We start from the raw sequence: 25,543 nt of genomic DNA, 5'->3' as shown, positions 1-25,543 counted from the left end.
AATGCCTCAATTTAACCTGAAGAAATGGTTCTGAATCATACAAATTCTTAAGAAGAAAAATAAAGACTGTCCAAACGGATTCTCCTAGCTTATAACACATTTCCAGAATAACTCTCAAAAAAAAAAAAAAAAATTCAAAAATACTCATTGACTACTTTAAAAATATGTCAATACCATATGGCTTTATGAAATAACTTCTAAAATTTATATATTTTTTTTATTTAAAAAGGACCCCAAGTTTTAAATAAACTGCTAGCAATATCATTTTCCTCACTTAAAAGTGCATATCTCTGAGGGTGGGACATACATACTTTTTGAACAAATAATGATTTTTACAAATTTTTAACACACAGAAAAAAAATCACTTAAAATATTTTTAAGGGGGAAAAGAGTTTTCACCAAAAGTCATCTTTAAGTAGACTGCAGTAGATGACACTGTTTTTTGTTTTGTTTTGTTTTTAATACCATCAGAATTCTCAATGAGATGCTTTGGCAGTTAAGACATATCATGGTCTCTACCAAGAGACACTGACATTAATGATGTCCGTGGAGATGGCAATTGCCTTGATGGCTCAGTTTGAATAGAGATATTACTTGGCTGGTTCTCCAAATCAGAGGCAAAAGTAGTCTCTTCTCTTATATCAAGAGTTTGTTCAACTGAAGCTGCCTGGGCTGGAATATTATCCACAGTTTTGTTGGCATTACTCAAGTTGTTATTAAGTGTGGTAATACTACACTCCTTGTCTAGGATGCCAAATTCATCTTCTATTGTAACTACATCTTTAGCTTCAAATGGTTCCAAGGGAGGAGGCAAAAACTCATTTTGTACAGAGTCCTGAGGACCACTATTGTCACATTCTATATCCTCCTTTACTTCAGAATCCTTATCACTATCACTGTCAATGGTAATTACAACTGGTGAACGTGAAGGATTGTCCCCATGATGTTTCTTATGCTTCTTCTTGTGCTTCTTCTTTTTCTTTTTATGATGTCTAGTTGTATCAGTAGCTTTCCCTTCATAAACTATCTCTACACTTAGGCTCCGGGTCCTCCTTTTTTTCCTCTTGTATTTTGTCTCTCTGTCTGATGATCGGCTGTCTGAAAAGCTGTCACTCTCATTTTTGTGGTTGCCATCCAATTTTGATGAGGATTTTTGGTAATGACCTTCCTTTACTTTAGAAGCAAATTCACGAGAAGGTTGAGCCACTTCGTTAGTACCCTCCAAATGTCGTGTCTTGTATTTTCGTTTCCCTCCGGGCTTTTCATTTCTTACCCAGTCAGGCCCTGTAGATGCAGTCTTTGATCTATTACTGGACAGGCTCCTTGATCTGTGCCTTTCATAGTAGTAATATTTCCTTTCACTGTGATTATTTTTTTTCCTAGCATTTGTTCTTTCAGAAAAGGACTGAATTCTAAATTCTGGACTTGAAGATTGTCTGGAATAATGAGCTCTGGACAGAGTTCTCCTCCTGTAAGATGATTCATAGCCATCCCTGTCCTTGTTTCTACTATAGTAAGTATACTCCCACTTATATCTGCTTCCGTAATTATTTCTTAAATAATAACGATCTCTATTTCTGCTCCGTGATCTTCTTTTACCATGATCACTGCTACGAGATCTTGATCTGCTTGTGCTTTCACTACTGAGAGAGAGAGTTTGGCTTCTTCTTGACCAACTGCTATCTCTAGTTCTTGATCTCTTTTTGTCTCTTCTACCTCTAGGTCTGCTACTCTCCCTGCTTCTGGATCTTTTGCTTTTCATCCTTTTCTTGCCATGATGTTTTCTATGATTCTTCTGATCATGCCCACTTCTACTCTGGGAACGTGAATCTGAACTTCTTGATCTTCCCCTCCTCCTGTGTCTACGGTTGTATGGGGAATATACTCTGTCTCCTCTGATAGATGAGCTCAGGTCTCTGGGAGATGACAAGGACGCAGAGTGTTTCTCTTCCTTCTTTGACTTGATTCTTTTACCAGAACCACAATGACCTTTATTTATTTGCTCATCCTTTCCAAGGACAGAACGTGGAGATGAACATCTACTAACATCACTATCACCAGAACTGTAAGACTGTTCTTGCGTCTTCACAGTCTCCATTTTCTCATAAGAGCCTAACTCCTCAGAATCAGAGGACAGTTCAACAAGTTCTGGTGTCCTCTCAGCTAGTGGTTTAACAAACCCAACAATGACACAATTATCTGAAGACGAATCACTGTCATTATTTAGGTCTTCATTAGTTTGTACTCCTTGAATCTGAGACGTGGCTCTTCCTGTTACAAGTTCTTCATCTGAACTATCAGAAGTATTTAAAAGGGAAGACATGGCAGCATGCACCTGCTCTGAGCTTGAGTAAGATGGCCCTGGAGTTTCATCATCCCATGGTGCCTGACTAACAGTGGTTACATTGATATCCAACTCTTGGGTCTCAGCTTCATCAGGAGATATTGTTATGACTGAAGAATCAGAATGGCTACCTTCTTCATATGAAGGAGCAGGGCAATCATAATTAGCATGCTGGTCAAAAGCTGCCATGTTAAAAGGAGATCGAGCAAAACTGATAAATTCATGTATAAAATGCTCAGTCCGATTAAGGAGAAACGGTCTTAAGTCAGACACAAATTCCCGACTCTCCAAGTCATAGCGAGTAACATTACTCATGATGATGTGCTGGACGATATTCACTAAAGATCCATGAGCTCCAAAAAGAACTGTAAGTTCACGTTTTAACCAGGGGACTAATCTGTGAAGGCAAGCTGGATTTCTACGGAAAAATTCAGCTGAAATATCCCTGCAGCGACCACCATCTTCAATATTTCTAACACGGGCACCAGCACGGTAGAGAGTTCGTCTAAAATTAATAATATCCTGTTCTTGAATTTTCCGCAAAGATCTTTCATCTGCAGTAGTTGGCCTCCTAATTGCAATCTGTCTCATAAGTTGAGGAATTTCACCATTTCTAGGTCTTGTTGAAATGCCTAACCCTTCAAACAGTACTCCACTATCTGGTGGAGTTGTTGTTCTTCTACTCATGGTATTATTAGGTGAATAAACAGAAGCACTTCGATCCCTTGTCATAGTTGTACGATAGCGAAATCGTGGAACATCAGGGGTTGCAAAAGAACCATTATATGAAGGCCTTAGGACATACTCCTTGAAGTCATCTTCTGCCCTCACAGAATGGAAAATAGAATCAAAAGGCTGTTTACATAGTGGACATTCAGCTTTGTTTTTTGACCACTCCTGTACACAGCGAAAACAGAACTTATGTAAACAGCGATCTAAGTAAGACACATTATCAAATCTATCCAAACATATAGGACACTTAGAATCAGGAGATGCATCAGCTGGTACTGTCTGTTGCAATTTGCTAGTACCAGCTTTAGGTGAAAAGTTGTCCATTTTAAATTCCTTAGCAGCTGATGCCATTATCTGTAAAAGGGAAAAAAATACATCAGTAACTGGATAAAAAAAGAACAGACTAAATCTGAAAAAAAATTGCAAATAAAGATGTGAAACATACATTGGTGAAAATAATTGAGTAGCTCATTATCCTTGCAATATGAAGGGGCAGTGTGCATAATAATATAGTACTTAAAACACAAACTCTAAAGTCAGGTATTTCCTTGTTTGAATCCTGGTTCTACACCAGCAGTTGTGACTGCGTAGATCAGAAATAACAGAACCTGCGTCACAGGGTTTATGCAGATATAAAAAAGCCCTTAGAAAAGGGCCTGGTACATACTAAGCTCTCAAATATTCTGAAGCACTCTATTCTTTAAAAGAGAATTTACGTGAGAAATATTTAACTGAAAATAACTGAAAAAAGAAAATCTACCAAGTACTCATGTATCCACCACTCAGATTTAACAACTTAACATTTTCTCATGGCTGTTCCAATTTTTTTTTAAATGTCCCTTATCTTCTCCTATCCCTCTCTAGAAAACAAAAACCCAAAACACCACAGTCCTCAGCTGGTGTTATTTCTATGTATGGTTTTAGCTCTTTCACATATGCCCTGAACAGTATAGACTATTGACTTGTTTTATTTGTGGAAAGCATTATATATGCACCTTTAAAAATAACTGTAGTGAGATAATTTGCATACCAAAAACTTCACCTGTTTAAACCATTTCTGTAGTTTTTAGTGGAAGATTCTTTCACACACAAAAAAGTATCTTTTAGTGAAGACTAAATGAAATAATAATTGTAAAAGCATTCAAATAGTTCCTGACTCCTAGCAACTACTGTGTACGTGTTCAGTTGCTGTTACTATCATCACTGTACTATTGTTACACTACTATATTCAGTTCCTCACTGATTCCTTACAGCATCCCTCAAAAGCCTTGCTTAGCTTTTTTATTTAATCCACTGTCAGCCACAAAGTTTCTTGAAATCATGCTTCCAGTGCCCTTCCTTTATTTATTCCCACGAGGATCACTAAAACGTTAACAATTAATTTGATTTTAAGTTTGTTAGTCTATGTCGACCCATAACTTTCGAAATGAATTTGCTAGAGCTGAAATTTGGTGTGCATCACATTTTTGGCCTTGTTATCTTATAAAATCACTCTTTAGCTGCATTCTATACTAATCACTGAGTATATATTAAATATTTGCTTCTTCCTTTATGTTTCCTGGGCCTACTGCTCATCTTTCTCCACCTCCTCTATCACAGGAAGTTCCATCAGTGGTCAACTGCTATCAGGTTAGTGAAATAATAGAATTATAACTTTCTAAACAATGGCCATACCGAACTCTAATAAAAACAAAATTCACAACAAAAACTCATGACTGAAATGTAACTATTTCATCATGGTTTTCAAATTAAACTTAAGAGCTCATCTAGGGCATCTTAACTTTCTCAGAGACATAACTTAACTGGAAATCAATTAATGCTGAATGAATGTTTCTTCAGGGATCCAAGTATTTCTAGACTAGAAATACAGAAATCACCACTGTTCTTAAACAGCATATAATTATAAACTGCGTTTGTTAATACATTTAACTATACACAATACTGTTAATATATTTAACTTTAATATTAGATAAATTTCTCAGCATTTCCCCCTACTTCTAACACTTTTATTCTCCTCTCAGGAAAAAAAAAAAAAGCCTAAAAATAAAATTTTTAGGATCACAGACAGAGTCTGTCAATTAAGGGAAGGAATGAATAGTGGAGAGGGAACTGGATAGGTTATCAGAGAACCTGGACTGAAGACCAGGTTTCCCCTAAAACTAACTCTATAAGCTGGAGACATCCAATTAGATCTAGATTTCAGTTTGCCCCTCTATATAATAAAAAGATTATTAGACTTTTTTAAAAGACTGTGAATTTCAAGTTAATACATTGTATCTTAATTTGTGTCTTGGAAATACAGAATTTTAGTGCTTACCAAACATTTGTAGTTCAAACAAAAATTATAACCCTGAATGCATTTATTAAAGGAAATTAGTAGGTAGTAAACTTGAAGTTCAAATAAAACAAAATCTCAACTAAGTAGAATTTTTTTAAAAAAAATGCAATCTTATGGGCGCCTGGGTGGCTTAATCAGTTAAGCATCTGCCTTCGGCTCAGGTCATGATCCCAGGGTCTTGGGATTGAGGCTTGATGCTCAGCGGTTATGAGTCCGCTTCTCCCTCTCCCTCTGCCCCTGCTCCTGCACATACTCTCGTTCTCTCTCACAAATAAATAAAATCTTAAAAAAAAAAAAAAAAGGAATCTTAGTCTTCCCTTCCCTAGTTTTATAAGCCCGTTAATTAATGGGCATAGCATAGCATAAAGCTAAAGAATGATCAGTAATGTCATCTGTAATAGATAAAAAGAATAAATGAGAGTTGTACTGTATTTCTCACAGTAATATCTTTAGATATAAAGAATGGTATTCATCAGAAACATCAGACAATGGCAATGAATGTACATCATCAAATAAGAGATTTACTCCTTCAAAAGCATCACTAATGCTAAAATTAAAACATTTGCTAATGGGGCATCAGGCTGGCTCAGTCAGTAGAGCATGTGACTCTTGATCTCAGGGTCATGAGTTCAAGCCCCACATTGGGTATAGAGATTACTTTTAAAAACAAATTGCTAAAATATTTGCTGAGATACAAATGAAGTAGAATTACCATATGACCCAAGAATTCAACACCTATCCAAGAAAAATGAAAACATATGTCCACACAAAAACCTGCATGTGAATATTCATAGCAGCATTTGTCATCATAGCTCAAAAGTAGAAACAATCCTATCAACTAATGAAAAGATAAATAAAATATGGCATATCCATAGAATGGAATATTACTGGACAATAAAAAGGATGAAACACTGATACATGCTACAGTAAGGATGAAACTTCATTAGGCTAAATGGAAAAAAAATTAGTCATAAAAGACCACATGTTGTATGATGCCATTCATATGAATGTCCAGAATAGGCAAATCTATGGATGGAAATAGACTGGTGGTTGCTGGGGGAGGGAGAGGAATTATAAAGTTTATTTCTGGAATGAAGAAAATGTTCATTTATAGTGGCACAACTCTTTAAATATACTAAAACCCACTGGATTATAAACTTTAAACAGGCAAACTTTACAGATGAAATATAAATTATACCTCAACAAAGCTGTTTTAAAAATACAAATTAAGTCATAAAATAGGAATGGCTAGGAAGCAGATTAAGATTCGTAGGTTTATAAAGTCAGGGTTTAGGTAGCAAAGGTGGATCTGATGGTGGATTTAGTGCTCAGGTTCTATAAGCCTGCAATAAAGGTTTCTCTATCCTAACACTCTAGGACTTGGGACTTCAAGTTAATTTCCCCACAGACATAAAGATGAAATCAATTCTTCTGATTCCATTTCCTTAACAGCCTCCCAAATTCTGAATAAAGTTTACCATCTTTAGGATACACTGATAAAGCCAAACCTTCCCCAAATTTTCAAATCTATTGGCTTTAACAGAGATAAGAATTCTTCCTGTCACATTTTGGGGGACTTTCATATAATTAACAATCATACTTACCTAGGGAAACTGGATGAGGGGGGTAAAGAATCAAGAGGCTGGAGTCTAAATTATACACTGGACATTTAAAAATGGTGCTGATTACATACAAGGGAGTGACGTTAATTCTAATGAAGAGCCAGGGTTGAAAATCAAAACCACTTTTTAGTGGTGTGACCTGGAGAAAATTATTTAATTTCTCAAAACCTTAAATTTTCTCAATTCTAAAATGGGTTGTGGACCTGAAAAGGTGGTGGTACGAAGGCATATATTCTATGTAAACTCTCAGCATAGTGATTAGCATGCAGTTAAGAATACTGTTTCCCCATGTATTGTGACAATAAAGTTAATTTTAGTCCCTCCCATCACCTATAACTGATTATAAAGACCCAGAAAGATGACAGCCTATAACAAAATCTTTTTTCTTAATTAGTTTTTATTATATCCAGGCAAAGTGGCTAAAAAAGATTCAGAAGTAGATCAACTAGAATAAACCTCAAGTATTAAAAATAATCTGGGTCCTATCTCTTATGACCTTTGAGAAATTACTGTACCTCCGTCAACTGCAATTTAATCACCAGTTCCAAAGGATCACACGGATCTTACAGGATCTACTGCCCAGATGCTATAAATGTTAATTCCAATTCCAACCATAAAAAGAACTGCTTGGGAACCATTCCCCGCTAAAGCCACTCATTCCAGCTAAGCCTGATTGGTTTTGGCTGACTACAGCTTTGAATTTCATTGACTAAAAACAAAACAAAACAAAGAACCCAACCCTCATCATTAACTTAAATCTTGGGTAACTCTTAATTTATCTTAAATAATCTTGAAAATTACCTACCAAAAATTCTGTTCACTTTTGCCCTTTACGTTGTTTGCTCCATCTCAGTACTGCCCCCTCCAGTCTAGGAATCAGCAGCCCACGAGGAAAGCTGCACTAACTGGATGGATGGAGAAACCACAGGCAGGCGAGCCCAGCTCACAATGTGTAACACAGCACACACAACTCCAAGAGTCACGGTGATAGTGGCTTCCTTGGCTTGAGAACGGCCACCGGCCAAGATCGCAGATATGCCCCACGTGCATTACATAATCACAACGAACTAAAACACTGTTACTCCCATTTTACAGGCAGGCAGTGAGATTAGGGCACATAACCTAACCTTAGCTGGCACACCTCTAAGAGAGGCTATACCACGAATAAGACGGCGAACGTTTTCTTTTGTGGGGCCCCCCCGCCCCCCCAGAGACCAAGCTCTTTCCAGTACACTGCTACGCTCGCGCCCCTCGGGAGAGCTTCTAGGAAACGCAACCCTCCCCCGCCCACCTGCACAAATCCACAGGTGCGCCACCGGAGCCGCCAGCCCGCCCGCTGGGAGCCCCGCCCCGCTCAGGCCCGGACGTCCCCTCAGGCCCAGACCGCAGCTCCCAGGTCCCTGGGCCTCGTTCCAGGCCGGGAGCGCCGGCTCGCCCAGCCCTTCCGACCCCCGCGCCCCATTGTTCGGGATCTTACTTACCTCGGAAGATACCGGCGCAGTCCCAGCTGGGGCGCTCGTGCCAAGCTCCCGGCGGCCCAGAAAGCTAGGTCGGTGACGGCAGGATCCGCGAAGGCGTACCCGGCGACTTCTCCGCCGGCCCTCAGGAGCGGGAGCAGGCGGGGGCGCTTCACCCTCCTCGCGAGACAGCGGAGACCCCGGCGGCTGCTGCGACCCCTGTGACGTAAAGTGCTCATCACCAATGGCAGCTTGAGGGGCGGCAGCAAAAAGCGAAACCCACTCCGCAGCCCCCCGCGCGTCAAAACACAACACCCGCGTGCGTAACGCATGCGCGGAAGAAGGGCGCCGGCACCGAGGGCGGGGCCTAGAGTGCTCGGCCGAGCCCCGGCCCTTCCCCCACCGTCCCCTCCATTCCTGGAATAAGAACTGCCGAGCACAAATTACTACCATCACAGTCATTCTTGTTACCAGTAGTTCTGGGGGGTTACAGGCGCAATACTTAATGTTCGCTCCTAACTTACCCGGAAAACACTATAACTAGATTGGTCTCATTTAAACCTCACCAAACTCTGCGAGAAGTTACCGGAATTATCTCTAGTAGATAAAGGAACTGAGTTACTTGAAAGTAAAGTGACCGCCTCCGGTTGCTCAGCTAGGTCACAACACGGGGATTCGAATGGAATCGAAAGCCAGAGCCCAACCAGTGTCCTACGCAGTCTTCATAAAGAAATCTACTCCAGTCTAGGCATAAACAGGGATTACCTAAGAGAACAGGGCTTTAAAATCTGACCAAGACAGACAACATTTTTCTCTCAAGGAAATACTCTTCCTCTTCCCCATTCCCCGGAATCTGGATTAAAAACTTCTTTAGGTGATATCTGAGATATATAGAGAAAACGTCTGAGCCTAAAGCGGCCCATTGCCCCACTCTACCCACAGGCCTCAGACGTGAGCGTCCCAAACATTCTAGAGTTAAACTTGGTATAAACCGCCCGCGCACAGCCGCTTTTGGCTTAATATCCGATACGTGCTACCGTTCTGAGCACAGCCTAAACGCTCAAAACACACTTGTTGATTGGCAGGTTATGCTAAGTAATTTGTGCTACGTTATTTCTTCTTAGAAGTACCATTTACATCCACAAGCCACGGCGTTCTCAAAGACTTTTGTTTCTGGAAAGAAGGGCTCAATTAACAGGGACTCCCACACGATTCGTCGCTGTTATATAAAAGTGGGTGGTATTCTTGTTTAAGTCAATGATGATTATACGAACGTCTCTCTGTATCACGTGGAAACAAATGCGGGAGGAAACGTTAATCCCTCCAGCGTTAGAAGCCCGTAATATTTAAAATGAAGATTATTTTTTCAAATAAATTTTTAAGTGCACACGACGGTACATTATCTTGCATGACTACTGCAACTGAAAGAAGATCTGCTGACAAGGAACACCCATCAAAATAGCAAAAAAGGCCATTTTTAACATGTTTTCTCACCTCATCCCCTCCCTCCACCGCGAGCTAGGCCCCCCCCATATCACGTGAGCCCGCCCCCAGCTCCGGGCGGAAGAGGCCGGCCGACTGATGGGAAACGCTCCCGGAGGCGAGGGGCGGGCGCTTGTGCCCGGCTGAAAGATGGCTGTCGCCGCTCGGCAGCCGCCGCCCCGGAGGTTACCCTAGGGCCTGCGGTTTCCCTCCGTTTCCGCCGGCCGCCGCCGCCTCCTTACCATGAAGCCAGTGAGCCGCCGCACCCTGGACTGGATTTATTCAGTGGTAGGTCCCTGGTCTGGCGAGGCTACACGGTGTCGACTCCGTAGGCCCGCAGGCGGAAGGCCCCCTATTTCTTCAGCAGCCAGAAACTCCAAAATCCATTCCTGTATTAAGGCTTTCACTCTCTCACCTCGACTCCGCCTCTTCCTGGAAGACACGCTCTTCCGCTTCTTACGTAAGGGCGGCTGGGTGTACTCGCCTCCGGAACCCCATTTATTCGAGTTTTTCACTGTAATTCCCACCTTAGCAATGTACACGGCAACCTGTTGGGACGAGGGGAGGGAGGGAAGTATCGCTTACAGCAAGTTATTTTGCTTTTATTCCCCCTCTTGCGTTTTAGTTGCTCTTCGCGATCGTATTGCTCTCCTGGGGATATGTCATCTATGCATCAACAGTGGCCGCACGACGACAGCTAAGCAAGGAATACCCAGACAAAATCTCGGGGATGAATGAAAATTTGTAATTCCTCTGGATTTAATTCTGTGCTCATAGTTCTTTACCTGATGCTTATCTAGAACGTGTCTAAAGTAAAATCCATTATGCAAAGTTTCCAAATTTATTTTTGCATAGTCCTTTATAATAGCCACTAATCTGCTAATATTCACAGAGGTTTGTCTTCTACATTCTTATATAAAACAAATCAACCTAGGTCTGACAGCATGTGAGTACTGGATCAGAGGGAATGACATGCTTTTCAAACTGGAGTTTCTAAATAACCTCTTAAAATGCCTGTCTTTTTTAAAACAAAGTGTGTGGAATTGCTGTTCTTATGTTTATTGCAACATTTCATTCTGTTGCATACCTTCACATAAGATTAGATTAAGTGCTGTGTAAGAAAAAAAATCTATCATCTGACTACTTTTCTACATCCTGTTTTTCAAGTAAAGAATGGCCAGAAAAAGGTGATCACTCATATTTTTTTAGCTTATCCAATTTTTACTTATAGTTAAATAATTCAGAGTTGCAAATTGTACAATATTTGTGAAGAAACAGACAACACATATGTCAGAGTAAACTTTATTGAAGGTACTTTTCCAGAAAATATATTTAGTAAATACAGTAATACAGCAACAAACTTGGCCTCATACGCCTTTGAAATTTTAAAGTAATCTTCAGTGATGTTGATCGGGAAATTCTTTCATTGGTGGAATTACTTCTCCAGTCTCCAGAATTGTATCACCCTAAAAAAACAAAGATGCATTAGTAGAAAAATCTTTGTCTGCATAGATGATAGTTCCACTTGATCAGATCTCACATAGAAAATCTAGTTCAGTTCTGGCACTCACACTTTGAAAGGGACTTAGACAAAGTAGAAGCTGTCTAAAGATGAGCAATATTCAGAATCTTAAGGTGTAAGTGAAGGAAGTATAAGGGGAAGTTTTACTCAAACAAAATGTCCAGAAAGGGCATGAAAGTGGTCATCATAAAGATAATGTTTATTTTAAATATAGAAGAAATCCCCTATTTCCTAAAGCTGAGTTTCAACTGAAGGGTTAATTTTGGTGGTTCACCCTTAAATTCCCTTCTATTGCAGACAATTATGGATTATTGTGACTATGTCATTTGATTGAAGCAAGAATTAAGAGAGTTCTGTTTTTTAAAATTACAGACCTTGGAGATTGATGGTAGTTCATTATCTATGACTAGAAATAGGACAAGAACATAATCTGCATTTTGCTATGCTTAAAGATAACCTCACAACCAGTAAAAATACCAGCTGATAACTAAGTAATCTTTTAATGCTGAAAAGACTCAATTTTAAATTAGGATAAAGCTTACATATTCACATCACAAAACTTAAAGTACACATTAACAGATTTTAAATTCACAGATGGAGAGGTTAAGGTCAAACTGCCATTAACAAATGACAGTCTGGAATGAATAACAGAGTAATTAGTTGCTGTTACTATACCCAAGTGTCTGCTCAGGCTAGTGCCCTAAGTCCTGAACCCTACATGAAACAGGGTACTAGTGAAAAACTGTCAGTATCTTCAATTCACTTTAGGACTACAAAGGTCATAAAAGTTTTACAGCCAGCTTCCAAAGAAATATGGCCACCTCCCATTTTCAACTGTAGCTGCTGCCTCATGTTATTTCTTTTTCCTTTTTTTTTTTTTTTACAAGAATATACAAAACAAGCACTTATAATGACAGAAGAGAGGAGCACTTTAATGATCACTTAGGGAGGTAAAGGAGAGAGAACTAATAAAAGAAAAATCAGACATATTAAGACTTACTGGGAATATTCTGGGCTTTCTTTGAACAATGGCATATGGTTTTGTCTGCAATAAAAGGAATCCTCTGTTAATTATGGTTTTAGAGTTTCTTCTAAAATAAAACAGATCGTATCCCAAATTTTTAACATAAGCCCCAAACTTTCACCAAATTCCAGACTCATACATTTAACTGTTTACTCAAGATCTTTACTTGGCTATCTCTACTAGTCATCTCAAACTTAACCAGGTCCAACTTATAACATTCTCCAGCCCCAAATGGTTCCTTACTGCAGTAAATGGCACATTCATTCTCCTAGTTACAAAGGCCAAAACCCTTGATGATTCCTCAGCAGATCCTGTTGGTTCTATCTTGAGATTATATCATGAATCCAACTGTTTCTCACCACCTAGTACTACTACCCTTGTTCAAGTCTCTATCATTTTTTTTTTCTTTACCTGTTAGTGTCCTGGTGGACGCATGCCTTCTCAGTCTATTCTCCACACAGCACAGGTGAGTGATTCTTATAAGATGGACTACTCCTCTGCTCAAAGTTTCATAACTCTTACAGCAAAGGCCAAAGTCCTTGCTGTGATCTCTAAGACCCTACAGAATCTGGCCCTTGACCACCTCTCTGATCTTCTCTCTCTTTCTCTCTCTCTGTTGTAGCCACAATGGTTCCTTTACTCTTAGTCTAATCAGATGGGTCTGCTTGTGCCTCAGGGCCCTTATATGTAATGATTCCTCTACCTGAAATGCTCTTCTAGGTATCTGCTTGATCCATATCATCATTTCATTTATGTTTCTCTTCAAACAGCACTTCCCCAGGGAGACCTAGTCTTTTACCCTGTTTAGTTTTCCTTCCATAGATTATCACTCCCTGTAACATATGCCTCTTTATTTACTGCCAGTCTCCAAGACTAAAATAAACACTTCATGAGGGCAGAGACTCAATCTGCTTTGCTTACTGCTATATCCCTGTGTTTAGAACAGTGCCTTGCACACAAGAGGTGCTAAAAACGTTTGTTAAATAAATGTATTAAGCACATACATCTGCACAAGATACCACATGAACAAAATTTTACTAAAAAGATGATTGGCATAATGTAAGACTCGAACTGGAGCCAAAAGCAGGAGATAAAGTCAGAATACAATGTAAATACATTAAAATGTCTCTTAAGTACTGGGGCCAGCAGCAAGATGACACTGAAATGTCCTTAGAGAGAATGTAAAATTCAATTTGTCAGTAAAGGTATTAGATGAAGCAAACTGGCTAACATTAATGAGGATGCAGACCTACTCAAATCCAGAGAAAAAATAAGGTAAGGGAGAGGCTTTGGGACCTCTACTGACACAAAACCTTTAATTACATCCATCTGTGGCTTAGGAAAAATCACCTGAAAGTATGACTCCCTCAGATAAGCAACTATATTAAAGTCTTGAATTGTCAAACCAGTAACTGCAGCTTATTAAATCTGCTGCTCTTAGAAGGTGTCTTTTCAAGCCTAGAAAAATTCAGTTAAATACAGATATAACAAAGATTAAATCTAGAGAATAAATAAATCTAAACATCAAATTTAATAAGTTCTTAAAACACTGGAATAATCCATATATTCTGCTATTTAGAGCATTTATAATGTTTAAGGTAATCAATCTGGCTATTAGAGGTTCTAAAAGATTAGTTTTAGGATTCTAGTTAAAATGAATAATTGATTTAGGCTTGTGATTATAAGTTTAAAAAGATTTTGCTTCTTAGGGTCATTAATTTGCCCTATAAATACTTAAAAATAAAATTCAACATATAAATATAAAATGTATAAATGCAGCTTAAAACATGTAAGAGAATATGATTATGTTTGTAAGTGGAATTGTTCTAGGAGATTTCAACTTGAATTAATCCAAAGATAATAAGAACAAAGGAGACTGTTCATATTTTACTAGATGTGTAAGCAGTTTAACAGAATTTTAAAACTGAATATACAGAATTAGGAAAAAAAAGGAGGTTTTTAAATCTGAAACTAACAAAATGAATTTTAACTTATATTCCAGGTAACTGTGAACAGTCATTTCTGCACGTAAAAACCACTCTTGGGTATTAAAAAAACCTGCACTGACAGAAAGTAGTAATATATTTTTCTCCTCTAGAGTCTTGCATGTTAAGACAGTAAAAAATAAGACATATGATGATATGAAATGGCCTGTGGACTTGCAGGTGAACATAAATATAGAATTTTGTTTAAGCCCATCAACAAGAGAAACATAAACTATACTCTGACCCTCAGACGTATAAATTGTTAGTCCCTTTTAATGGTTGCGGAAAGATTTTCTGTTGGTCTATGAAGTAAAAATACTAAACTCCAACTCTAACTCCTACGAGCCTCCACCAAGTTCATGTTTCTAACACGTAAGATAGGCCATGTCCACTTGGACATCCCCAAAACATGTTGACAGCACATAGTCCTACACAAATTTACTTCTTTCCAAAACCCTACTTGTAACTTCCAAGGCTGGAAATTTTAGAGTCGTAAGTACCTCTGAGTTTTGGTTTCATCCCCAACTTGAGCTGTCTTCTTTAAATAATGTCTTCTGGCTTCACTTTTCTTTTCCACTTCTGCTATCTTCACCCTAACCAGATTCTCATCAACTAACATTTACTAAACTGCAACAGCCTGTAGCTGATTTACCTGATGTCAGGACTTTCCTCCCTCCAGTTACCCCCATCATATTGTTTTTTATGTCCTAAATATAGCACTTTTATCAACTCACTCACCTACTGAGAAATGGAAAGTTTCCCACTGCCTACCAGATAAGGTTCAACCTCCTCTGCCTAGCTTTCAAAACCTTCAGTTAAATGGTCTCAGCCCACTGAGCCTACAGACCTGCTATTCTAGTCACCTCTTCAGTCTTGGGTAGATAGGACATGCACATTACTAACTCCTCATCTTTCCTCCTAGCTGGAATAACTTTTCTCCTCCATACTCTTACCCAAATCATACCCATCTTCCAACTTTACTACAAACTCCAGGAATTTTATCTTGCATATTCTTTCAGAGCAATAAAGGAAGATGACATACTAGGCACTCCATAACTTGTTGATGAATGAACATAATCTGCTTAGTGAAGAACAAAAATGATGTCAGCAATCAGAATTTTAAAAGACCATGCAATAAAGAGAAAAGCTATGTTAAAGGAATTTTCTGAAAACACCAATTATTTATTTCACACTCCTCACAACAAGCTAAGAGAAAGCAAACCTCAATTGGATTATCTACAATTTGTTTAGGGAGTCCCTAACTTTTGTTTTATCTCGAAATAATTTTAAACTTACAAAAAGTTGCAAGAATTATAAAAATAATTTTTTTACTGAATCACTTCAGGAAACTGCAGACTAGTTTATTACTTTAGTAATTCCTACAAATAAGAACAATATTCTTAAAATAATCACAATACAGCCATCAAGATCAAGAAATTAATCTGTTTCATTACTGATACATTACTACTTTCTAGCTAAAGAACCCATTCAAATGTTATCAAGTGTCTCACTAATTGGAATTCTCAGAAAATCCCCTTACATGACTTGCTAACCATTGTGTAGGCTCTAAAATTCTGAATGCCAATGCCATCTTTGTTCATTTAACTAAGCACATAATGCCATTAATCAAGAATTGCATTTAGCTGACATGCCTCTTTAAGTCCTCCTAAATCTAGAACAAATCTTCAGTCATTCTTTAACTTTCATGATCTTGATACTTTTGAAGGTAAAGCCTTCTGCATTTACTATGCAGAAAAGTCCCTTGTTTTGGCTTGTCTTATGCTTCCTTATATTAGATTCAGGTTTGCATTTTTGACAGGAATCACACAAAATTGATGCTGTTTTCTTACTGTACCTACCAAGTAGTACATAATTTCAGTTTGCCCCATTACTGGTAATGTTAATTTAGATTTCTTCATGGTATCTGCCTGGTTTCTCCACTACAAATACTCCTTTTCCCTTTGTATCAAATAAGTATGCTGAAGTTAGGTATTATGAGATTAATTTTAGCAACTTTTGATGTTCCTTGGCTAAAAAAAATGTTACTCTGATGATTCTCAAGTGGTGGCTTTTCTAATTGTATCAGTCCTTGTCTGTTTATTATTTAGCAATCCATTGTACAAAAAAGTGCTGTCTCTTCTAACCATTTATTAATTTTTTATATGTATATGGACTTGTGGATTTGCATTTTATTCAGTTGGCTATTAGATTAATCTATAACTATTGTTAGTTATTTCGATGCTCAAATTGTCCCAGGGGGAGTCCTCTCAAGCTGACTCCGTCCTTTTGGTAGATCTCCAACATTTCTGAACACTTCTTTACTTTCTGGCACAATAAGATCATCATGTACTTTCCCTGCTCCAGCCCTAGAATTGGCCGTTTCTCCAAAGAGCTCTGGATCCTTTCAGTGGAGAGCTGGGTAAGACCAGGCTGCTAGATATGCTAATTACCATGCAGTGGCACTGCTCTCAGGCCTGTCAATGGACAGACCTAGACTATCCACATTTACATCTATATAGAATTCTGTATCAATACATACTAAAAACCATGAGTTCATACCAATAATTCCAATTCCATTCCAGTACCACAAGGTTTTCTCTCTTTTCATGTGTGCAACTCCCTTTTCTGACAATGAGAATTCTGGGTTCTGTTATCATCAATTCATGTACTTATTTGATCAATTTTCCTATATGTAACCAATCTCCTGTCACTACCATCATACACCAGTATAAATAACCTCACCTCATTCAGGTCCTGATATCTTACTATAGATTGCCACCTCCATCACTGCCCCAAACCACCCTTCTTGCAGATGTCCTCCTCCCCTTGCTCAGGTTCCAATATTCTATCCCAGGTTACTACCACTGCTGCTCTCCAAACAGGTATACTCACCAACTCCCCCCACCCCAACGTCCCCCTCTTCCTGAGACCTAATATCCTCACCGGGTACCAGAATGCCCTCTTCAATCTGTTTGGGTTACAACACTCCATGCCGGGCAGCCACCACTGCTCTCCCTTCTATATACCATTGCCTCAAATGCACTCCTTCCTCATATTGCCTTGAAACTAACACCTATACCAGACTCTCCCTTGGCCTTAAAATATGGCAACTGCCTCATTTCAATCACCACACGCAAGATCTTTCCATGAGAAAGTTCAAGCTTTTGGACATCCTGGATTCTAAAGAAAGAAAATGGTGAAAAATCAGACAGAATGAAGAAAAGGAAAATGGGATGACGACAAAGACAACCTTTGTCTAATTTGAATTTATCTTATATCTATGCTCAAATAAAGGAGCAGAAATTCTCTGCTCCCTTCTTAATTAGAACCCCAAGTTTACACTAGTTTTAATAGGTCAACTTCATTCTGATCATTTAAACATTGTTTTTATGAGAAAATGCATTTCAAGTTGTAATCAACTAAAGATTAAGTTTTTGAAAAACCTCACTTTAAGTTTCATTAAACCTTTTACTTAACTACTTTATTCAAAGTAGTTCAAAATCAGTTATAAGTGCCAGATTATTTCCACTAAGTAAAGCAGGGGAAGACATGCCCACGTAGGAAATAATTTTGTACAATATTAAAAATAAATTCTGAAAAATACATACTTAAAACATACTTACATTCACATGATATTTGATATAATAATGAATAATCCAGGCAGGTATAAGTACATGAGTAAAAGCAAAGAGACTGTGTCGGTATGCCTTATAAATCTGGGGGGGGGGGGGGGAGAAAACATACATAAACAGATATCCCATTTTTTTATGTTTGTGGCAGAAAAAAAACATCAATGATATAATGTCATGATTATTTTAAAATGTCTACATGTTACATACTTCCTTACAGTCTGTAACTAACCTCACCCATTCAAATATTTTTATTAAACATAGGGCCTGCTAGGGGATACCTACAGAGTTCAGAGCAAACAAGGCTTAAGACAAGTAACATTTTGCAAAGCTACAGTAAGATATTCATAGATATATATAAATATTTTAAAGACTTCTAAAAATATCATAAGTTTACTAAAGATAAACATGGCATAAATAATGAAAGAATAATTTTAATCAGTTTGAGTAATCAAAACTACAGAATTTTTCAGGTACAGCCAAACCCCTAATTTATCAATTTCAGATACCCACAATCAACATCACTTGCACCATTCTACATGTAAGGTAGACAACCTTGAGCACACCAAAGCTTGAAAAAGAATATTTTACATATGGGGATGGGGGTGTTGCAAGCTCACTTTGAGATACTTTCAGGCACACTATTTTAAAAGAGAAAGGCAAAACAGAACTGAAAATGGATCTTTTCCATGGCAGCCAATTCGACTGAAACACATCTATCTCACCTGAGATAACTAGATTCTAGGTGTTATAGTATACATGATTAGGGAAGAAAAATTAACTCAGGGTAAGGAAAAACAGACTGAAATACTTATTTACTTCCTTACATCACTGGCTGATGGGTGGGATGTCAACTTTCAACCAGTAGCTGCCAAAATCAACAAGTAATGTCAGGGATACAAAAGGTGAGACGAGGGCTGAATTAGAGTTTAATTTTACCACCCTAAAGAAGTATCTAATACCACTTTCTCAGAAAAATTTGCACAAAACTTGGTAGCACAGTAAGAAAGCAGATAACACTTGGATCTCAGCGTAAACTCCTTCAATTCCTAGTTCTGTGACCACGGATAAATCACTCAATTTTTTGCAGGTCTCATTTTCCACATAGTTAAAATAAGGATTAGGAGTAGTTTCTACCTTACGGAATTAAAGAATTAAAGTAACACACGTAAAACCCTCAGCAAAATGCAGGGCAGAAAGTAAGTACTCAAGTGTTACTTAATAGTATTATTACCATGATTATTAGCCAATGTCATAGCTTATTGAAAACAATTCTGAGATAACAGTGTTCATCACCTAAATTGATGTAATTTAATGACCTCAAGAAAATGTCCAGAGACCCTGAAAATAAAGATAGCTCTTAAATGAGCGATTTTCTACAGTGTCAAGTTCAGAAATGGCACTTTTAAACTAAACTGTGTTAAAAGAATATAGTGGTAGTTCAGAAAGGTGGCTCTTGAATATAACTCATTAAGCATACCAATAAGACCCTATCTTTCATGGCGATCACATGGGGCTGCATGACCAGTTAGAGACTCCCGTGTCTTCTGGTAGTTGAGTGTAGTGTTATTCTCTATAATCTCAACTTTAAAAAGCAGACAGGTGTCCTTACATACTAAAATCACCGAATTTTCACTCAAGTGAATCTTTCTATCATTCTGTAAAACCTAAGCAAAGATCTCCCTCCTCCTCATCACACTTGACAGCAGAAGGGCAGACTCTCCCAAACTCCTGAACTCCAGAGCTCTCTTGGGACAACATAGCGTCCCTGCTAAACCTAAGTCTTGGTTGAACCTGGTTCTCCCTCACGGAACTACCGGACTTGGGGGCCCAGTGATGTCAGTCCTTGGTGTGGCTACAGTAAGCAGGCCCAGCAGCCAGGCCCAGGGTTGCGACGGGGTGTGTGCATCGGGGGCAAGGGAGGCCCGTCACTCACCACGTTCTTCCAGGGGGTCTGGTCCCGCAAAAACTTATTCCAGAATCTCTCCATAGGCCACACCCGCTGCGGGGGCAGCACCGGCTCCCGGGCGCTCAGCTCCTGGTCTTTTAGCCATCGCCTTCTGAGCTGTTGGAGCTGCTGCAGCCGCAGTTTCTCGTCTGGCGTGTATCCCGACATGTCGCCGCTGGTACCAAGGCAGGACACGGCGCGTCCCTGACCACGGTCTTGTCACTTACGCGCGCCCCCTGCTTCCGAGGCGACCTTGCGAGGACGCCTGGGAGCTGCGCGCCGTTATGACGTCATTCCGGTCCTGTCTCTGCACCGGCGCAAGCTCTGCGAAGCGGCTGGGCTTGCGCAATCTTTGTCCGCCCAGAAGAGCAGGGAGTGGGTGGGGGGCGCGTTTTAGCCGTGGGAGAAAGAGGGAAAGTGACGGAAGGAAGAAAACAGGAGAGGTCAGAGGACTAGCGTGGTGTGCTGGGACCTGGAAGGATGAGAATATGTGATCCAATGAATGTGACGTCCAAATGCAAATTCTTCTCCTCCCTCTCCGGCCTCAGTACTCCTTTTCCCATGATTTGGAGAGTGTGGAGAACGTTACTTCCAAGTTAAAAAATCCCTGCTGTGTCAGTGACTGATAAAGTGACCTTGGACAGTCTCAGTTTGTTCCTTCATCTGTACTGCGGAGGCTAAAAGAGTAGCTAATAGCTAAGAGAATTGGGCACTTTCATGCTTTGACCCAGCAATCCCCACGTCGAGGGCTCTATCCAAAAGATAACAGTGCTAAAAATATGAAAAGTATGTGCATGACTCTTCACTGCAGCACTAGTTACAATAAAATACTGGAAATTAGCCCCAAATTCCTCAATAGTGGACCGGTTGAATAAATTATGGTGCAATAACGCAATGAAGTGCTCTATATTACAACCGTGGAATATATTGTTAAGTGAAAAAAACAAAGTGGAGAGAAGTGTATACAGTATGCTACCTTTTATACAAAAAGAGAAGAGTGGTAATAATACTAAATATATATACATGTTTGCTTAAATTTTAAAAATAAAAGGAAGGAAACTATTGCTTTGTTTTAAAATGTTACCAATTGGGGGGCGCCTGGGTGTCGCAGTCGTTAAGCGTCTGCCTTCAGCTCAGGGCGTGATCCCAGCGTTCTGGAATCAAGCCCCACATCAGGCTCCTCCGCTAGGAGCCTGCTTCTCCCTCTTCCACTTCCCCTGCTTGTGTTCCCTCTCTCGCTGGCTGTCTCTGTCAAATAAATGAATAAAATCTTTAAAAAAAAAAAATGTTACTAATTGGGGAAGAAAGCGAACAGGAGAGAGGAAACAGGGATAGAAGCTAGGCGTCTCTGAATATATCCTATGTAACAGATTTTACTCTAGAACCATGTAAACATTTTATGTTATTATAAAACAAAATTAAATTTACAAAATCTTCTCTAAAAATCAAAAGTAAAAACACATGAATCTAGCTGAACTGCTAGGTGGCATAACGCCCAAAATACATACCATTTCAAGTAAGTTTAAGCCATCAACTTATTTATATCTATATGGAAAGAGATACTTCTAAGAAAAAGGAACTGCCAAAAAAAATCTTAAACTGTTTTAGGTAATTGTATTGTTGGAAGTGGTGGTATTATTAATCTGACACCGAATATAAACATTTATGCTGGAATTTTTGTAATGAAAGAAAGGAGATACAAATGTAAATTATATGAGTTTAAGTAAAAACTCTGAAGTCCTGACTTTGAATAAAAAGACTCAGTAACAACTCATGATGTATTTCATCTTTAAATATATTTATCATTTTATCTTAGCTCTGCCCATTGAAATGGCCTAAAAACAGTGCCAATCCAGTAACCATGAACATCTCTAGCTCCTAGATTGTGATTTCTAAATACCATTTTCCATTAGAAGGAGCCAGGACTCCTGGAAACAGCAGTTCTCAAACACTTTGCTTCTCAAATTTCTTTAACTCTTAAAAACTGTTGAGGACCCCAAGGAGCTTTTGTGTGTATGGGTTATACCTATTGATGCATTATAAATTAAAACAGATTTTAAAATAACAAAATATCCATTAACAAAAATTAGTGAGAAGAGTGCCATTGTTTTACATTGTTATAAATCTCTTTAGTGTCTGGCCTAATAAATGACAGCATAATTTTTAAAACCTCTTCTACATTTAGTCATAATATCCTACACCAGGTAGCCCTTGGGAAACTCTATATACATTTGTGAGAGACTGAAAATTAAAAAGGAAAAAAAGCATCTTTTGGCCTCACAGCCCCCATGAAAGCATCACAGGGACTCTCAGGGATCCCCCAATCACACTTTGAGAACCATTGCCTTAGAGAAATAGCTAATTCCAGGTCTGAGTTACGAAATGTAAAAGAAACCAGGAACATCTTGTCTTAGCAGAAAGCAGGGAAATTTCTAAAGACAGGCTCATGTCAAAAGGATTCAGGAGCCAACTTAAATAGACTTCCTCTGGTCAAAGATAAAAGAATTTGAGCATCAGTAAGCATAATGACTTCAGTGGAAAGAAAAATACCAAATAGATTCACAGAGGAGCACATGGGTGGCTCAGTCATTTGAGAGTCTGCCTTCAGCTCAGGTCCTGATCCGAGAGTCCTGAGATCGAGCCCCGCATCTGGCTCCCGGCTCAGCGAGGAGTCTGCTTTTCCCTCTCCCTCTGCCCCTCCCCACTGTTCACGCTCTCTCTCAAATAAATAAATAAAATCTTAAAAAAAAAATAGATTCACGTACATGAGTTCATAATGAGTTAAAAAAAAAAAAACCCCATTAGTCATTTTTGGATGGTGTTAGGGAACCAACTCATTATTTTGAAAACGTTAAGTGAAGGGGAAAAACCAAGCATTTTTCTGGCATCTCATATATAAATTGCATCTTGGAGTAACAAAATAGTTGGTGAAGGAAAATTTAATCAAAGAAGGATAAAAACCCAGTAAAAGAAGAAGGGATGGCAGAGATAGAATACCACTATTCTGCAACCATTAGTTTGTTAATGAATCCATACAGTGATCATCAAAAGCTGCTGCCGTCTCAGTGGGTAGAGCATGGGACTCTAAATATCAGGGTCGTGAGTTCAAATTCCACATTTGGTCATGTAGCCTACCTCCAAAAAAAAAAAAAAAAAAAAAAACAAGACCAAAAAAAACAAACAAAACTGCGGACGTCCCAAAGAGAGCATGTGCGCCTCCTGGTGGAAGAGAGCCTCACTGCCTGTGAAGTAGCCTTGCCAAACAAAAAATTGAACTTAATCCGCTAAGTTTCTAGATCTAACCACTCATTTAAAGGAAATACAGGAACAGACTCCCCTAATTCCTACATAACACCAAAATTATACTTTCAGAAAAATCCATATCATCAAAACTGTAGACAAGTGACTCTGTTTCTTGGACAAAAATATATTGAAAGGAAAGATAAAATGAGAGAGGGAGAGAAAGAGAACCCATAGATTTTTAAAAAGATGATAACTCAACAGTAAGAAAATGAACAAGCAGTGTGACAAATGGGCCAAAGACCTTAACAGACACCTCACTAAAGAAGATAAACAGGCACACCTGGGTAGCTCAGTCAGTTACGTATCTGCCTTCGGCTCAGGTCATGATCTCAGGGTCCTGGGATGGAGCCCCAGGTCAAGGTCCCCACTCAGCAGGATGTCTGCTTCTCCCTCTGCTTTTCCCCCTGCTTGCGCTCACTCTCAAATAAATAAATAAAATCTTTAAAAAAAAAAGAAGATCTACAGTTGGCCAGTAAGCATATGAAAACATGCTCCACATCATATGTCATCAGGGAAATGCAAATTAGAACAATGAGATACCATTATACAACTATTAGAAGGGCCACAATCTGGGACCCTGACAACACCAAATGCTGGCGAGAATGTGGAGCAACAGAAACTCTCACACATTGTTGATGGGAATGCAAAATATTACAGTCACTTTGGAAGACTGTTTTGCAGTTTCTTACAAAACTAAACATACTCTTACTATATGATCCAGCAATCACACTTCTTGGTATTTAAGGAAAGGAGTTGAAAACTTATGTCCACACAAAACCCGTATATGGATGTTTATAGCAGCTTTATTCAGAACTGCCCAAATTTGGAAGCAAGCAAGATGGTCTTCTGTAGGTGAATGGATAAACTATGGTACATCTAGACAATAGAATATTATTCAGCACTAAAAAGAAATGAGATACCAACCAATGAAAAGACATGAAAGCGCCTTAAATGTATATTTACATTCTGGAAAAGCCAAAACTATGGAGGCAATGAAACGATCAGTGGTTGCCAGGCCAGGGGGCAGGGAGTGGTATATGAATAGGCAGACACAGAGGATTTTTAGGGCTGTGAAAATATTCTGTGCGATATTGTAATAATGGATATATGTTATTATACATTTGCCAAAACCCTTTGAATATACAACACCAAGACTGAACCCTATGGTAAACTACGGACTTCAGGTGATTATGGTGTGTCAATGTAGGTTCATCCTTGGTAAAAATAATAATAATAATAATTAATAATAATAAAATAAATTAAATAAAGTACTATTCTGGTGAGGGATGTTGATAATGGAGGAGGCTACACATGTGTGTGAAGAGCAGGGGGTATATGGAAAATCTTTGTACCTTTTTTTCAGTACTATCATAAATCTAACTAAAACAATCAGGTCTTTTTAAAATGACAGACAATGAGGGAAATTTGAACACTACCTTGATCTTTTACGATATTAAGGAGTAATTGTTATTTTTTACATGATGATATTGTGGTTATATTTTTAGAGAGGAGTTCTTATCTCTTAGAGATACCCTCTGAAATATTTATGGGTGAGAAAAATTTAGGCCATTTCAATGGGCAGAGCTAAGATAAAATGATAAATATAAAGATGAAATACATCATGAGTTGTTACTGAGTCTTTTTATTCAAAGTCAGGACTTCAGAGTTTTTACTTAAACTCATATAATTTACATTTGTATCTCCTTTCTTTCATTACAAAAATTCCAGCATAAATGTTTATATTCGGTGTCAGATTAATAATACCACCACTTCCAACAATACAATTACCTAAAACAGTTTAAGATTTTTTTTGGCAGTTCCTTTTCTTAGAGGTATCTCTTTCTCTATAGATATAAATAAGTTGATGGCTTAAACTTACTTTTCTACTTTTCTTACTTTTGAAAGAAAATTAGTAATGAGTTGGTAATTGTTGATGCTGTTTAATAGGTAAATGGAGGGGATTATACTCCTCTCATATACTATTTTGTATATGTTTGAAGTTCTTCCAAATAAAAAGTTTTTAAAGACGTATGCATTGAAGTGGTAAGAAAACTATGCATTTAAGCTATTATCAAACCTCATTCTATCTTATAATAGCTATATTTTAGACTAAAACTCTTCATCCTTCCTAGGCTAGAGCTCTCAATTCTGTTCTGA

General features: G+C 38.5%; 3 protein-coding genes across 4 annotated transcripts; 1 reads left to right on the top strand and 2 right to left on the bottom strand.

Annotated features, from left to right (window-relative positions):
* Positions 1-120: 120 nt before the first annotated feature.
* Positions 121-10,357, bottom strand: TOPORS (TOP1 binding arginine/serine rich protein, E3 ubiquitin ligase). Its single transcript, XM_045780280.2, has 3 exons — positions 10,218-10,357; positions 8,518-8,712; positions 121-3,430 (listed from the first exon to the last, which is right to left on the bottom strand). Exons 1-3 carry the CDS (start codon positions 10,218-10,220, stop codon positions 497-499), a joined length of 3,132 nt encoding a protein of 1,043 aa, XP_045636236.2. The 5' UTR covers positions 10,221-10,357; the 3' UTR covers positions 121-496.
* TZMP1 (transition zone microprotein 1) lies at positions 10,076-10,815 on the top strand. Its single transcript, XM_045780284.2, has 2 exons — positions 10,076-10,263; positions 10,601-10,815. Exons 1-2 carry the CDS (start codon positions 10,219-10,221, stop codon positions 10,721-10,723), a joined length of 168 nt encoding a protein of 55 aa, XP_045636240.1. The 5' UTR covers positions 10,076-10,218; the 3' UTR covers positions 10,724-10,815.
* A 446-nt stretch (positions 10,816-11,261) lies between these two features.
* Positions 11,262-20,381, bottom strand: NDUFB6 (NADH:ubiquinone oxidoreductase subunit B6). 2 transcript variants are annotated; one of them, XM_045780282.1, is made up of 4 exons: positions 20,072-20,381; positions 18,130-18,222; positions 12,498-12,542; positions 11,262-11,441 (listed from the first exon to the last, which is right to left on the bottom strand). In XM_045780282.1, exons 1-4 carry the CDS (start codon positions 20,249-20,251, stop codon positions 11,373-11,375), a joined length of 387 nt encoding a protein of 128 aa, XP_045636238.1. In that variant the 5' UTR covers positions 20,252-20,381; the 3' UTR covers positions 11,262-11,372. The 2 variants fall into 2 exon arrangements, with proteins under 2 accessions (XP_045636238.1, XP_045636239.1); XM_045780283.2 differs by lacking the exon at positions 18,130-18,222 and having other exon boundaries at positions 20,072-20,378.
* Between the last annotated feature and the right edge of the window lie 5,162 nt (positions 20,382-25,543).

This window comes from Ursus americanus, chromosome 18 (assembly GCF_024610735.1).
Source record: "Ursus americanus isolate L20-20 chromosome 18, mUrsAme1.1.p, whole genome shotgun sequence".
Taxonomy (NCBI): domain Eukaryota; kingdom Metazoa; phylum Chordata; class Mammalia; order Carnivora; family Ursidae; genus Ursus; species Ursus americanus.
The sequence above is the reverse complement of the archived record's forward strand: the minus strand, read 5'-3'. Positions and strand labels throughout refer to the sequence as shown.

What these genes read in the sequence shown, in the direction of transcription:
- TZMP1 (XM_045780284.2), top strand. Translation starts at nt 10,219, where the DNA reads ATGAAGCCAGTGAGCCGCCGCACCCTGGACTGGATTTATTCAGTG. An exon ending in TGGACTGGATTTATTCAGTG is followed by an intron (nt 10,264 to 10,600) that starts GTAGGTCCCTGG and finishes CTTGCGTTTTAG; the next exon opens with TTGCTCTTCGCGATCGTATT.
- TOPORS (XM_045780280.2), bottom strand. An exon ending in CTGCGCCGGTATCTTCCGAG is followed by an intron (nt 3,431 to 8,517) that starts GTAAGTAAGATC and finishes TCCCTTTTACAG; the next exon opens with ATAATGGCATCAGCTGCTAA.
- NDUFB6 (XM_045780282.1), bottom strand. Translation starts at nt 20,251, where the DNA reads ATGTCGGGATACACGCCAGACGAGAAACTGCGGCTGCAGCAGCTCCAA. An exon ending in ATATCAAATATCATGTGAAT is followed by an intron (nt 12,543 to 18,129) that starts GTAAGTATGTTT and finishes CTTTTATTGCAG; the next exon opens with ACAAAACCATATGCCATTGT. An exon ending in GAAAGCCCAGAATATTCCCA is followed by an intron (nt 11,442 to 12,497) that starts GTAAGTCTTAAT and finishes TTGTTTTTTTAG; the next exon opens with GGTGATACAATTCTGGAGAC.